Raw genomic sequence first — 15567 nt, 5'->3', positions numbered from 1 at the left:
ATGGCAGTACCATTTTCATAAGTCTTTGGTATCACTTGGCTGGAGTTCGAACCCATGACCTGCATCCGAGACAGACACTCTAACCACTGGAGTGGTCAATTTCAGTTAAAGAAAGTTATAAATGAAGAGAAAGAATTTTACATATTAGGTGAACAAATAAACATTTGGTTGGACTTTGTTGGCCTTTTGTTATTTTACAATTAGACAATGAACCCACTTGGGTAATATTAATTCAAAAACACTAACAGACCATATATACACAAATACTAAAAAACCTGTTCAAGAATTTTTGTTCCAAAATTTGGTAAAGCAATCATTATGCAATTTTTCTCAAAAGAAAACATAATGTAGAAGAATGTTCATAAATCTATCACATAGAGCTTTTAAAACTTTCAATAACGAACATTTCTTAAAGGATTTAGAACAAATCCCCCGAGATATTATCAACATTTTTTATGATACTGAAGATATTTTAAGTACTTGGTCTGATCCGTGTTTTGAAGTTGATAAGAAATTTGAGATTCTATGAAAAGATAAGACCAGTTGAAATCTGTATATAATGAAGATAAACACAAAAGTCTTGAGAAATAAAGCAAGCAAAATTATTAAACATGAAAAAGAGAAACCACTACCAAAATATTCTTGATTAAAAAAAAGCCCCAAACATATCTGGAAAATCTTTAAGGAAATTGCAGCAGGAAAGTACAAACAATAAGACATATATCATCCCTAATTAATGATGGAAACAATGTTTATGAGCCATTTGACACTGCAAATATTCTCAATGAATTCTTTGTAAACACTGCCTCCAAGATTACAGGAGTTAAGTTAGACCCTGATCATTCATAATTAAAAAGTTTTGTTCCACAAAACTTCCAAATGATATTAAATTTGAAATCCTGGAAATAAGTTCCAAGTTTGTTTTAAATTCCCTCACAAGCACTTATGTTTTTAAATCTACAGGACTTGATATGACAGGAATAAGACTTCTTAACACAGCTGCATCTACTATTGCTGATTGTATTACCTTTCTGTGTAATCACGGTTTGAGAACAAGTAAATTTCCTCAATAATAGAAAACTGCCTAAGTAACACCAGTACATAAAGCTGGATCAAAAGAGAATGTAAATAACTACAATTCGATATCAATTCTTCCATTCCTTTCCAAATTACTAGAAAAGCATGTACACAGTTCTTTTGTGAACTATCCGAACGATCACAATCTACTTCATGAAAATCAATCTGGCTTTTGAAAAAATCATTCTTGTGAAATTGTCCTTATCTCTGAGTAACAAATGGCTGAAAACCTTAGATGAAGGAAAGTTAGTTGGTACTGTAATCAATCTTTTTAGTTGTGTTCAGTTTTAATTTGAGAAGATTTATTTCTTTCAATTATTCATTCGAATTACAAAGTGCTCACTAACAGTTTTTAGACCAAGTCACTATTTGGGGATTATTGTGAATTCATTTAAAGACATTTTGGATAATATCATTGTGACACATCAAGACTGTTAGCACGTAACACTATTACAGGCTACTGGTTCATAGTACATTCAAGAATTCATTTGTAACATCACTGTAATTCATTCAGAATATACTTTTGGACTTGTGATGGAACTTTTAGGACTATTTGGGTTTAATTCACAATATTGTAAGTTCTTTTTAAATTTGCACTTGTATCCCTGGGAAATAACTTGGTTTTCCCTCTTCTGTTACATGGTTTAATACCACAGAGTTGTAATAATAGCCATATATGGCAGCCAGTATGACTGCAGACCTGCCAACACTGGTGAGACCATCTCAGTAAGGCAGTCGATTTTTTCCACAAGTTTGACAAGTTTTCAGTAAGGTGTAAAAAAATATCATAAAACTGCTACTGTAAAACTGGAAAACATATTCAAAAGTTTGGTATTCAAAACATGCAGCAATGGTAAACATTATGTTCAACTGAAAACTTTGTAAAGTACATGTAGACCTTATTCACCACTAGTACAGTTGCATAAACTTAAGTTCCAAACTCAATGCAGCTCAATGGCTTGTTGCTATTTCTCAACCTGATGTAAACCTTGGAGTTTTTTCCCATTTCACATGATGAAGGCAATCACATCTCCCCCCACGAGACATACTCAAATGGACATGTGATGTCCAATAAATACAATTGTGTCCCTTCCTGCTTTTTCTGAATATTCCTTTTTATTCTTCTGTGCTGATGATTAACACTTTTTAAGAGGTTTAATTTCTGTTTTTTTTTTCAACATGAACCGCTTGCTGGAGGCCATTTTTAAAAATTCTATAATCAACAGTTTGATAATGCAGACACTTCACATGAAAAAATATGTGCAGTTTAAAGCATATGAGGTACTGCTGTCAAGTTAGTCTGGCTCCTGGACTAATTCCACTAATTCTAATACGAAACCTGAGCCAAATCAAACATGGATGAAACAATTATCTGGATTTTTGTCAACAATCATTTTTCTGTAGTTTTTGCCTTTATTCCTCAAGTTCATATTTTACGGATCATTTTCATAAGACTTGCAGCAAAATCATAAAGGTTGGTAGGTCTATGACTGGTGGAAGAAAAACACAGTCCCAGGAGGAACCATCAACCTATGGGAAGCTACTTGCAAACTTTCTCACATACTCACATTAGCCAAGCCTGTGACTCAAACCCTCACAGACAGATAAGATGGCAGTAATCTGTAAAAATGAGTGCTTTAGAGCACTCGACAACAAGGGGCCTCCTTTTCAATTAGGACCAACCAGACATCATGACAAGCCCTTTTAGTGCAAACCCATGTTGACAGGTCTATCCAATCAGGAAAAGCAGCAATAATTTATTTTAAAGCTGGCGACTGTGGTGGCCATATCAGACATCTTATTGGCACCATTTTCTTTCAGGACCAACTAGACCCCGAAATGAATGTGCGTACTGCATATTCATGGCAATCCTTCAAGTACTCTGGGAGTAGCAACAACAAACTTGTACTAACATACAGATGGATGATGGCCATCAGACCATCCCATAAACTCTTGTTTCTGACCAGTATAGCTAAAAACAAAACAGAAAAAAAAAAAAGACTTACTGGGATTATCTGTCCACAGACTCCAACTGGTTCATGGCGAGTGTAGCAGAAGAAATCTCCATCTGAACAAAAATAGAATCTTCATAAGAAATCATTTCTTTTAATGGGAATTACTTAAATTCCTGGGGTACCAATTTTCCTACTTTTCATGGTCAAGCTACACAATGAATTTTAAGTCAGTGCATAATATGAACCAGGCTAATATTCAGTGTGCCTATCCCACCCACTCCTCATTGTACACCATATGAGATCACTTATTTAACACAAAAAGTAAATATATAACGATAATTTGAAAGATAAGAAGCAATGGAAACTTATTAATATTTAATTTGCATGGAAAATTCACCAACTTAAAAACTCTGCACTAATGTAATGACTATCTCAGTGGTTCTTTAACCTTTCTGGGCAGCAACCCTGATCAGGTTTGTAGTGTTAACCTTGCCACCCATCAAATGCTGAGCAACCACTTGGGTAGAAAATTTCAAATTATTAAGGCTGATCTCAGCAACCCAGTCAAAATAGCATGGCAACCCAGTCTGGGGTTGCAACAAGAAAGTCAAGAACTACTGCTCTATCTGATGCTATTTCTCACTTTTTGTGTCCATTTCCCTTCACAAGCTAATATTTTCATTTGAAATAATTAAGACTTAATGCACTCCAATTAAATTTGCAATTATCTGAGAAATGTGAAAGTAAAAAAGTTTAAGAAGATAAAATGTCGATCCCAGTGGGTGCCGTTTTCAAGTACAAATTTGGTCAAAAAAAATAGGAATCAAATAATCAGGCAGCTCTACAAAGTAGATTTGACATCACACCTTTCATTAAAAACTGTCCCAGCAATACTATCAGAGTTGTGAGTGTGAAATTCTTCCTCAACAGAACTGTTTCTACACTGAAGGAAAGAAACTCTGTTTCAAAGAAGCCCATCTTGATGTCACTGATGTTATATTCACTGATCCGTAATTGCTGAGAGCTTTATATTTTGACAGCAGTCTTTAAGAAGGCTGAAAAACCTAATCACAACAATGGAATTAAGCTACATACATGCAGAAGGATGTCAGCATCTTCTTTAATAAAGATTTCTACATTTATGATAGATGCAAGAAATGAATAACTTGCCCAATTAACCTCATTAGAGCAGTAGGGATTACACCTGTCTGCTTGAAAAAGCACAAAAGAAAATGACAGTAGAAGCTTTTATACAAAGATACAAACTGTTGCTCAATTTGTTTTTAAAAATATTTAGAATGACAAATCCAAAAATTTGTCCACAAATATTTATTTTTCAAATCAATGACATCTAATACCCATCAATTTAAAGTATATACAATCAGTTTCATTATTGATGTACAATACTCAGGATATCATGGTTAGATAATATTTATCAAATGACATAATCAAGGTATGTTTTGTTCATTAAATTGCTGGAAAACACTGAGTGCTACAACCATCAAGTCATGCTTACATATTTACAAACAACCACACATGATAGTAAATCAAAAATATGTGATGTCATGGAATACATTGACAGATATTGTTGTCAGAGTAACCGTCACAAATGAGGCTATCCAAGATGTCTTAAGCGAAACAAACAAATAGTTTGGTTTGTTGTTTTACAGTACAGTTATTTAGTGCTGAGGCAAATGCGTAAAGAGCCAAAGGGCACACAATGGTAGCTGACCTAGGCTTAATGTATGGTAGGATTTGAAACTGCACCCTTTCGGTCACGAGTCTGGCACACTAACACATGATCTATCATGACTTCTGCCTCCATCAGTCACCTATTATGACATTTAAGAGGCCTATTTTAAATTCTGGGGCCTGTGGGGGAAGGTGGGATTGGTCAAGTACTGTAATAATAATAATAATAATAATAATAATAATAATAAATAACAATAATATTAATAATAAATAACAATAAAAGGTCACAAATTTAATTCAAACCTTATTTCAATGAAGGTGTGGTTGACACAAAAATAGTAATATGTAATATTTGTTAATGAAAACTTGTACCTGTCAATAATCTCATAGGAAACTGGAATAATAAATATGATCCGACTCATAATTGGAAAATATTTATTGTACTTACGAATTGGAATAGTTTTCCCCTGATTTTTGTCTGCCCATCCTGCAAAGTACCTGATGATTGAAAGTTACATAATTGAATAATTTACATATAAAGTTGAAGTATTAAAAAAAATATTAAAACTCTTAAATTCAATTTCTACTTTAACAGCAAACAAACCAGTACCAAAAAAAGAATGAAGAAAACAACAAAACATTAAGAATAAAATAGATCTCTGGCAATAATTCCATTATTATTATTATACATACCAAATGAATATTTATAAATGAAAACCTGAACTATCATCAGGACAGCACATTATGAATGAGATTCATTTGCTTTTACAAACCAAAATATTTATTTGTAAATTGTGTCACGAGGAATGAAAAGTAACAATTACAACAATGATGATATTCACTGCTAGAGTACTTGGGATGTATACAAAGAGCATGTTAACAAGACGTGAAGATGGGACACTGGTGTAGTATGCTTTTGATGCAAAAAATGTTTGGTTTTGGTGTTTGATGGCAAAGCTACACAAGCAGGATACATAGTGCTGTGGCAAATGGAATAAAGTGCCCAAGGATGCTGACTCTGGTTTAGCTGATGGTAGGATTTGAAAACACACCCTTTAGCCACAAGTCTGGCATGCTCATCACCACATCACCAAGGATCCTATTGTAAGTGGCAAACCTGAACAATGCTCACTCCCATGAGTGCTTGATTACATCTGACTATGCCCTTTCATTCACGAAACCAACTTTAAATAATAATAATAATAATAATAATAATAATAATAATAATAATCAATGACTTCCTCATCATCATTATGTTGCTGCCACCACCACCACCACCAAGGTGTTACGAGTCTTAGAAAAAAAATGTTGTATACAACTTCTCCATCTATTTTTAACATCAAATACACCAGGTACAGGTGACAGGTGACAGGTACACATACAGCAATGCTGCAACAATGTATATTAGCTTGCAACAGACCGGTTCATTTCAATGAGGCATTTCTCTGTGCAATTACAGTTGTTACTCTGCATGACATTTAATTTCTGGAGAGATCTTTCAATAAAAATTTTGCAGAACAATGTGTTCACTCTCACTCTTAAATTCTTGTCTTTAGGAATATACTACAAATTCATTTATCTGCTGTTGACATGTTTTGAAATTTACAACTATGTCTTATTTCTCTCTGGCATCCTATCCTGCTGAATGTCTTTACTTTTCATTTAAGTTATTTTTCCCAGGCAGCCATCCATACAAATACACAAGATTTCTACCTGTAGCATCGAATGGTGAGTTCCAGGTCAGCATTTAAAGAAGCAGTGTATGGTTTCCCATTATCAAGTGTCTCCAGGGACTGTAAAACACATAAAAGATGCACTGCTTCTTTATATAATAAATCTTTCAACTAAATTAATATTTTTTAAAACTATTACAAAGTAAGAAGTACTTCTTTGGAAATCAGATAAAAAAGTCAGTGTTACTTTATATAATAACGTAAGACAAATTAGACATTTTTAAAAATAAATTTACTAAATGAAGACTTTGCATTCTATTCTATAATTTGATGGTTTAGTTCTAATACGTCAATCCATAACCTGTTTTCTACTAGTGACCTTGATCTCTGTGATAGGGATACTGACTACCTGGATAAGGAAATAGGCCACATATTTTCATTATCTCTTGCGGTGTACTTGACCTTGAGGCAGGTGATAAGACTGAATGCATGAGATGCTCTCAAGTCAAGATATGTTAAAAGCTAAAGTTTCATTAAAATAAGTCACATGTTCAAATGTTAATACCTCTACACAAGGCTCAAACAATTTTCAGTTGGCTACTTGTCCTGCAAGACAAACGACTTGGAACATTTACATGTCATGTACACCACGTTCAACACTGTACATAATACTGAATCTTCCTAAATGGTGGCCACTTATCCATCTGAATAAATATCCTGCCCTTTCTCAGTCACAACTTGTAAATATAAGTGGGCGAGTGGGATTTTCAAGCCCTGTCATACATGGATGTTATTCAATTATTTACATTTTGAAATGACCTTGACCTTGAGAAAGGTTACACTGCTATAGTATCTGGCACACTGTCAAGTCATGACATAACTTGTTAAAGTTACATTAAAATATCTTACATTTTCCCTTGCCATGAGATTGACCTTACAGCACAGTCTTGGATGAAGTTTAATTAAAATGTCTTCATTGGTTCAACACTTGTATTCTAGACACGAGTACACCTTGCATATATACATGTTCCTCCGCCATGTTCTCGACTGGGGGACTTGCTAGGGAGTTTGCCACACTACACTGGTCATAATATACGCTTGGTAAAAATCTGATGAAAATCTTTCCTACCAATAAAAAGTTAGGGTCCTGACAAGCAAATGCTAGTGGATCGATAAAGAGACATGCTATAACATAAAAAAAATTAACAACTTAAGACGCATATAAAAAGTCAATTTATACAGTATGTACTTTGGATTCAAACAAGAGACTGTAAATAATAAACTAGTTGGTCCATTAAACTTCAATTTACTAAAACTTATAATCAAAAAAGAAAACCAGTGCTTATTGTTTTTATTAGAAAGTTTAGATAGCTCATCATTTATCTAGATGTACTAGATGGAATTACTTCAGATGATCATGGGCTGCAATGATTAATTTATTCAGTCAATAAAATGTTGTAAGTTTGGATGACTTAAAATTAGGTAATTGCTTGGCACTGTACAAAAGTCTGTTGAAAAATTTTAATCCACAAAATCATGACTAGACATTCAGAAAAAGTTGTCAGCCAAAGAAATTAATTCTGATTTATTCTGTATCAAAATTACAGTAACAAAATAAAAAAATGTCTTTTGCAAATTTAAAAAGGAAAATGAATTTGCAAAAATATTCTAATTTACTATATTTACTCCCAACAAACCGGGCCAAACAGCAAACAGCATAGACCTTGACAAACAAAGGCAGATCTAGGTCTCTGCAGTTAGCAGTTGGGCCCAACTTACACAAGTAGATTTAGTAATAAATATGGTAGTCAATAAAAGAAAAGTACATTAAGTAAATGGCATCTTGCAAGACTTTTTAATATATGTCCCTTGGATATACAATTTATTTTACAACAATTTATCAATTATCTGGACCACAAATTACAGGAACACAATCCGTATCCCCCATGATGCTAGCTATTATTTTACTGTAATCTGTAGATTATTAGTCAATCATAAATTTTTTAAAATTTACATCACAAATATGCAAATTTATGGAAGCTTTAACATAATAATAATATTTACAGTATTTGTACAAATCCTTGTAATCTGGGGTTTTGAAATAGTTAATGAAATTTTCACAACTTACTGCTAGATACACTCTGTCACGCTCAATAAGGTCGGCCAACCTGTTGAGAAGCACACCTCTGGTTGCAGCATCCATCCGTCTCCATGGTGACCCAAGCCTGAATGCCTGTCTGGCTGCAGCCACTGCACGATCCACATCAGCCTGAAAAAAAAACGAGATTTAAAAAAAATGTTTAATGTGAAATTAAACTTTATTTTAATTACTTCATTTAAACTATTTAAAATACCCAAGAATTTATTTCATTTTAAAGCTGTAGTTCCTAAACATGCAACAAAAGAAATCAAGCTTGAGATAAACAGTCCAACACTAAGCATTTTCAGTGGCAGTCTAATAACTTTTATTACAATCTGACAAGCCAAATCCTATTCAGGTCTTGCAAATTTACAAAATTATAATTCTACCCTGCATATTCTTAATAGAATTCACAGTAAGTACAGGACACAACATTATACTTATTCAACCCAATTTTCTAATTTTACAGTCAAACTTAGAACTTTTCAGTGAAAAGAACCCAGAAAAACTTTTAAATTGAGTGAACTCAGCCACCTTTTAAAATTAAAATATCCAGAAATGGACTTCTAAATTTGAAACCTGAAACTAAAAATTTGGTTGGGCAAGGAACATACTATATCATATGCCAAGAATTATCAACTGATCCCTATTCAAAACCTCTGAACTTGACTCCAACTCTACAATGACTGTGATTGTCATGACTGATCCAACATAACAAATTCATGCCAGGAAATCCACACATTATCTTAATGTTAGAAATATCATAACAGACAATGACTACAAGTTTTATTTGACAACCTTCCATGATCAGGCAATTTCTAACTCAAAATATTTGTATTCATACATTCTGAGGGATGCATATAGACAGAAGCTTACTTGTATAGTAAATGATTTTGCCCGATTTGCAGGAAAATAAATTTTACGAAGACTGCAAGTACAATATAAATACAGCACATCAGGCATAGCTAATAAAAGTACTGGGGCACTGTAGTTCACAACAGGGTCTATTCTAAAAGTGAAAATTAAGATGGAATATCCTCCACCTATTTGACAGAGTCCCCGGAAGGGACTGACTGTATTGGCTGGAATACATTTCCTGGAATTGAAGACAGGACTTAATAATTTCTGCTCACTATTGAAACCATCTCTGATATGCTTGAATTATAATAAGATTTTCAAGGTCGCCATGTGGGATGTAAGATTAGTATTATTTCCGTTTGGATCAACTATTAAAAAAACATAGATGTGACTATCCATTCAGGAGAAGTAGCTATTAGGGTGGCCACTAGGTTACAAGACTGGCACCATTTACATTTAGGACAAACTAGATATCACAAGAAGGCTTTTGGTGAAATCCTCATGTCAGTATGACCCTCCATCCAGTAGCAATAAGATTTTCAAGATGATCGCCATAGCATCCAAATTGGACGTTAGATTGGCATCAATTTCATTGATGACCATGTACCATTAGAAGTCTTCTAGTGAAAACTTGACTTCAATACAACTTTCTATTACGGAGTAATAATAACAATATTTTCAAAATGGAGAGGATATTGAATGTCAGGTCAGCATAAGTTTCATTTGGGACCAACTAGACTTCCAAAGAAGTCTTTGGTTGAAAATCCCATGTCAATAAAACCAAAGATTTAAAACAGTTTATTATTGATTTTCTTGCCACAACTTTTCATGTTCAACCAATCAGAAAGTGCCTTACATCCCAAGGGATGTTAAAATACCAAGACTGACCTGCATCCACAAAAATAGGGACTGAGAATTAATTTTTTTACTTCTTGGTCCTGGACTTTTCACTATTCTTTATGTTCTGTTCTGGTACCGTGTTATCTGTGCCACTATATCTGCCTGTAGTCACACCATGCAAACAATACAGTACACATTTTGCACAATACCTTATTACAATGGTATAGGCATTCTCCAGTTAGATCCCATTGTTTCATTTCTCATTTCTTCCAACATCTTCAACTACATGGTTGAATGTAAATATACCTGTGATGATTCCTCCAAGACAGTCTGCTAGACTTTTGGGGGATAAAATCAACTGGGTCCATTGAAGGTCAGAATAAGGATCCCAAGGTACAGAGACAGTACGTTAAGGTGCTCTCACCAACAATGCAGCATGCTTTTCGATTCTCAAGAACAATGTTATCGGGCCATACTGTCTCTCTCCAGAAATTTTATGAATATACCACAAGTAGAGAGCTCTGTTTTCATTTTATGCTACAAAGCATTTAATCCATTAAAGCAGAAAAACCAAAAAAAGGTAGAATAATTTTGTGTTTGAAGAAAACATTCCCCCACTGCAACACAAGAAGTCAAGTTCCAAAAACTTTATAATATTTTCAAAATAAAAACACCACCAAAAAAATTGCTTTAGTGCCTAAAATATTTTAATCAGTTTAGGGCAAACTAGTCTCAAGTCAGACAATCAAGAGCCAGACATTTTGGAACCACAATTCTGAACAAAAAAGAATGCTTAAATATGAAATTATTACCTTCCCTTAACATTTACAATGTAACAGATACATCTGGCTTGATATCAGAGCCAATGTAAGATTGTGTGTTAGCCTGTCTCAGTGATTTTTTTTGCATCTTTAACCACCAGAAAATACATTAACAGATGTATTAATAGATGATATAAAGATGAAAAGCACACCTTAATCCCCAGCTTACAAAATGTTTTCCATGTAGCAGCTATCTATACAATTATGTGGTAGTTCAAATGTCCCTGACTTGTGATCATGGTTGTAGTTGTTGTAGGGTTAAACACCATTTTTCAGTACACAATAGGCTATACATGGTGGCCAGTATTAATGGTGGAGGAAGAACCTGGGAAAACCCCAGAAAGAACCACCGACCCACAAGAAGCCGAATCCAAGACTTGAACCCATGCAGACAGAGGTGAGATGGCAGTGATCCGTAATGGAGAGCGCTTTAGACCACTTGGCCACTCAGGGTCCCTTGCAATCATGGTAATCTAGCTCCAGATCAGTTTTATGATACTCGCTACTTCATGCTCTATCTTGATTATGGCGACTAAACACTTGTAAATATAATAGATATTTACTCCTACTTGTGTCATCATCATTTATTAAATGACTGGTGATGCTGTCATTTGTGTTACTGAAAAACAAAGTTAGAACCATGTAACTCAGTTTATGCTATCTATACCTTAGTAACAACATGCCTACCAAATTTCATTTCTCTGTCAAGTAGTTTTTGTGTCATGATGTTAATAAGTTTTTCACTGGCAAAAACCAAACTTCAAAAGTTCAAATTCAATTTTAAAAACTACTGTAATGTCATGAAAATGTAATTATGTCATATATATATATGCATGCATACAAGTCTAAGTTATGTAGTTTTTGGACAACAGTACTAACAAGCCTCACAGGATGGACTGACGGATGGATGGATGGAGAGGATCAAATCAAGATGCCCTACTGAAAGCAGGGAAGGCATGAACAGAAAAGAAGAGAAAGTATGGCATCCTAATTTACCCTAAGAAGTCTAAGCTTTGGCACATATTACTACATGCTGTTGAAGTGATGTGTTCCTTTAATCCATAGACAAAACCAGCAGGGACTATGAAGCCCCTAAAAGCACACTCAGATCAAATATCCATTATAAAAACATGCATTGGCTTCTTATGTTATATTATCAAATACACACCCTCCCCTTTCAAATCTGACCACAAGTTTTAAGAGGACAATCTGAACAATGCCTATATGGACCTATTTGACCTAGGTGGTAATCAACACATGTACGTTTAAACAAATGTGAGCAGTTAAATATTCCAGAACACTTGCAATAACTAAATGTTTGAATAGCACTCATAAACATGACTAAAATAAAACTGATATCTTCTATTTCTACAGTACCATGATATTTGATATCTTCTATTTCTACCATGATATTTAAATTCTAAATGATAAGAGAATAAACAGTGGACCTAAATGGCAAAAACCCGGACGATTCTTTCACTTTTCAATTTGAAAAGCGACTTTTTTATTTCACTCTAGGATAAGAGGATCAGAAAATATTATTCCTAAATGATCATTAACTGACCAAATGTTGGCCAAATTTTAACAAAACCATTAGATGACAAGTGTGAAGTGGCTAATTTTATGTCAATCAAACAAGAATACATTAGTTGAGACCAGAGAACCATTAATTAGATTTATGGAGACAAGCGCATATCATATCGCCATACTACTGTGTACGGTGATGTCCTTTAGAGGGAGAATTTTGTTCCTAATTAAACATTTGTTTATACAGCAGCCAGGCGGACTATTAGGGACAAAGAAAACTTCATTTTCATGGTAAAGTTGTCACAATTGAGAGATCGCAGAAACTCTGTTACTCAAACTACCAGGTCAAGCTGACCCTGACTTTGGCGCCTCTGGAAAAAGGTGGCAGATATATTCGATTCTGATTGGTTACGTTGAATAAGAGGCGTGTTTCCCCACACAAAATTCTCTAGGTTTTTAAAACCGCCACATCGAAATTCTAATCAGTCTAAGCTTTTCTACGTGGGAAAACCAGAGTAGGCTCCGGGGGATTTGCAAGAAATTCCCCGTAAAAGAACTGTTGTCCAAAGGGGACTATTGTCGAAAGGAACCGATGAACTAATTTACCGATTAGAGGGAGGAACATTGAAAGCAAAGGTAGTGTGACAATTCACTGTAAATTGTTGATGCCATATATAATGCTTTGCTGAGGTTATTTACTTGTAGTTGCATGAATCTTTTTTCTACATTCGTGTAATAATTTGTTTTATGACGTATAACTGTGTTGAGTTTATGCATAGGAAGTTGTACATTAATCTTCTTTAGATAAATTTGACGAATTGTTCGAATTATGTTCTAAGAATTTAATATATTACATTAGTTAATAGGATTATGAGAATCCGTGTGAATTCGCCGAATTTAGAAGATTTCACGTATGATTAAGAATAAGGGTGTATTGACTGAAATGATCTAGTAATTGATTGATGTGATGTATCCTATTTATTCACTGTGTAAATTGAGGCTGGCTCAGAACCCCAGGCCCTGCATATGTGTTAATGTGTAAGGTCAAGGCGTAACAAATTAGCCATTTGACTAATTAGGGTCATTATAGAACATGTGGAGTCGATTGATAGCCTTAGCATCTGTTTAGCACTGATAGTGAAATCTGATAATGAGGGAGAATAATGAAGAATTAACTGTTTCAGAAATAACAGGAAATTTAGGTTGTCTCTATATTTAATTAAAAAGAGAAAATAGCTCCTGAGACGCATGAGACATTTTATCCTGAGACGTATGAGACGTATTATCCTGAGACGTATGAGACGTGTTATCCTGAGACATATGAGATGTGTTATCCTGAGACATATGAGACGTGTTATTCTGGGACTTGTGATGTTATTCTGAGACGTATACTGAGAAGTATAGAGATGTGCAGTGAGACGTATAATCCTGTGACGCAATCCTGCAACGTATTAATTTCTGAAACGTATTCTGAGAGTATCCTGAGACAGATGGTGGAAAGTATCATCCTGAGATCCAAGGGTCTGAACAGCTACAGAGGAAGCAAGACAAACTGAGGACGAGCAGGTTATGCAATCGTACAAGACATTGACTTCGATTGTTCACTCGATCCTATGATGAACTAAATCTATCAGTAAACAGATTGACTATTTTATTTAAATCTATTTGCATTTTCTTTGTATTTCGGTGAAAGTTAAATTTCTAAAAGCAGAGTACATTCCTGATGTAATGAATTTTCACAGTGTTTTTATGTAATTGATTAAATTGTTTGTTTACATGTACGGGGGCTCGTGTTGGTTTGTTCTATATACCTGCTCAGATCTCTATCTATTTCACCTATAAGTTTCACCACTTATATTTATATTTACTTGAACCGGGCAATAACATCGAGGGCGGTCAACCACTACATAACGAAAACCAAATTTGGAGGGACAATTCTCCCCCCGTTACAACCAGCAATAAGAACTGGATTAATACTATTTTTGTGTAGATCATAAGGAAACTTGATATCGTATTGTACCGCTCTACCGCTTTACATAATTATCATTCATGGTATACCTATACCCCAATTCATAACAAAATTACTGATCTAATGGTCTGTTTATCTGGAACAGATTGCTGTTTTACAATACAATACCCTATATATAAACAGAACAGTACATGTATCATGTTAAATTTTATTATGCTTTGTAAGCAAGCTTACAGGCATTTTCTTCATATTTAAAAATTACATATCATCCTCAAGGTAACAAAAATAGAATCAACTGACAGTATATTGTTATCAAATTTAAATGTCTTTTATAGCAACAAAAAAAATTAAATGCACTCCCGCGAATGACAAAGATTGACCCAGTTCATAACTAGAACTATTTCTGATGTGTACATTGCAAAGGGCCCTAATAACAACAATTTGCTGAAAAATCAAGCTCTTGAAGGTAAAAGCATGGGGACAGATAACCAGGGGCATAAGTTACACTGGTGCATGCTAGAAATCGAACTCTTTCAAGGTCAGAGCAGGAGGACAGATAACCAGGGGCATAACTGGTGTAAGTTACACTGGTGCATGCTAGAAATTGAACTCTTTCAAGGTCAGAGCAGGAGGACAGATAATCTTACTGATTTATGACAAAATAACAGCTTATACCGGTATATCCATTCTATTGTTTGAAAAAGAACATTATCATGAGGAAAAAAACTATCTCAGCACCAAAGGAAATCAACCACCCACCAAACAATTAAACGGTCAGCACATCATAGTTTGAATGTGTTAATTGTTGGAAATGTTGTAATAAAGAAAATGTATCAAAAGTGGACTATTCATCATATATGATATGTATCCTGTGAAAAACATTGTGCTGACAGTGGAGAGATGGCTGATATAAATATGACGTGTTTACACTCTAAGCCTACAATTTACTAGCTACACCATTGATAGAATAGGCAGGGAAACTCCTAGCCGATACCCAACAGGGCCAGTAAACATA

The 15567-nt window shown here is 34.4% G+C and overlaps 1 protein-coding gene across 1 annotated transcript in view; it reads right to left on the bottom strand.

The window, feature by feature from the left end:
- The window catches only part of LOC149800918 (aldehyde dehydrogenase, mitochondrial-like), a 69592-nt gene that overhangs the window by 34451 nt on the left and 19574 nt on the right, over positions 1 to 15567 (bottom strand). Inside the window, exons 3-6 of the mRNA XM_089954981.1 lie at positions 8526 to 8666; positions 6438 to 6517; positions 5173 to 5222; positions 3084 to 3145 (exon numbers count right to left, since the gene is read on the bottom strand). Coding sequence (XP_089811107.1) covers positions 3084 to 3145; positions 5173 to 5222; positions 6438 to 6517; positions 8526 to 8666 — 333 coding nt within the window. The remainder of the gene's footprint in view (positions 1 to 3083; positions 3146 to 5172; positions 5223 to 6437; positions 6518 to 8525; positions 8667 to 15567) is intronic.

This window comes from Sinohyriopsis cumingii, chromosome 4, assembly GCF_028554795.1.
Source record: "Sinohyriopsis cumingii isolate HCF-2022 chromosome 4, ASM2855479v2, whole genome shotgun sequence".
Classification (NCBI taxonomy): Eukaryota; Metazoa; Mollusca; class Bivalvia; order Unionida; family Unionidae; genus Sinohyriopsis; species Sinohyriopsis cumingii.
Note: the sequence above shows the minus strand (reverse complement) of the source record. Positions and strands in the feature narration are given on the sequence as shown.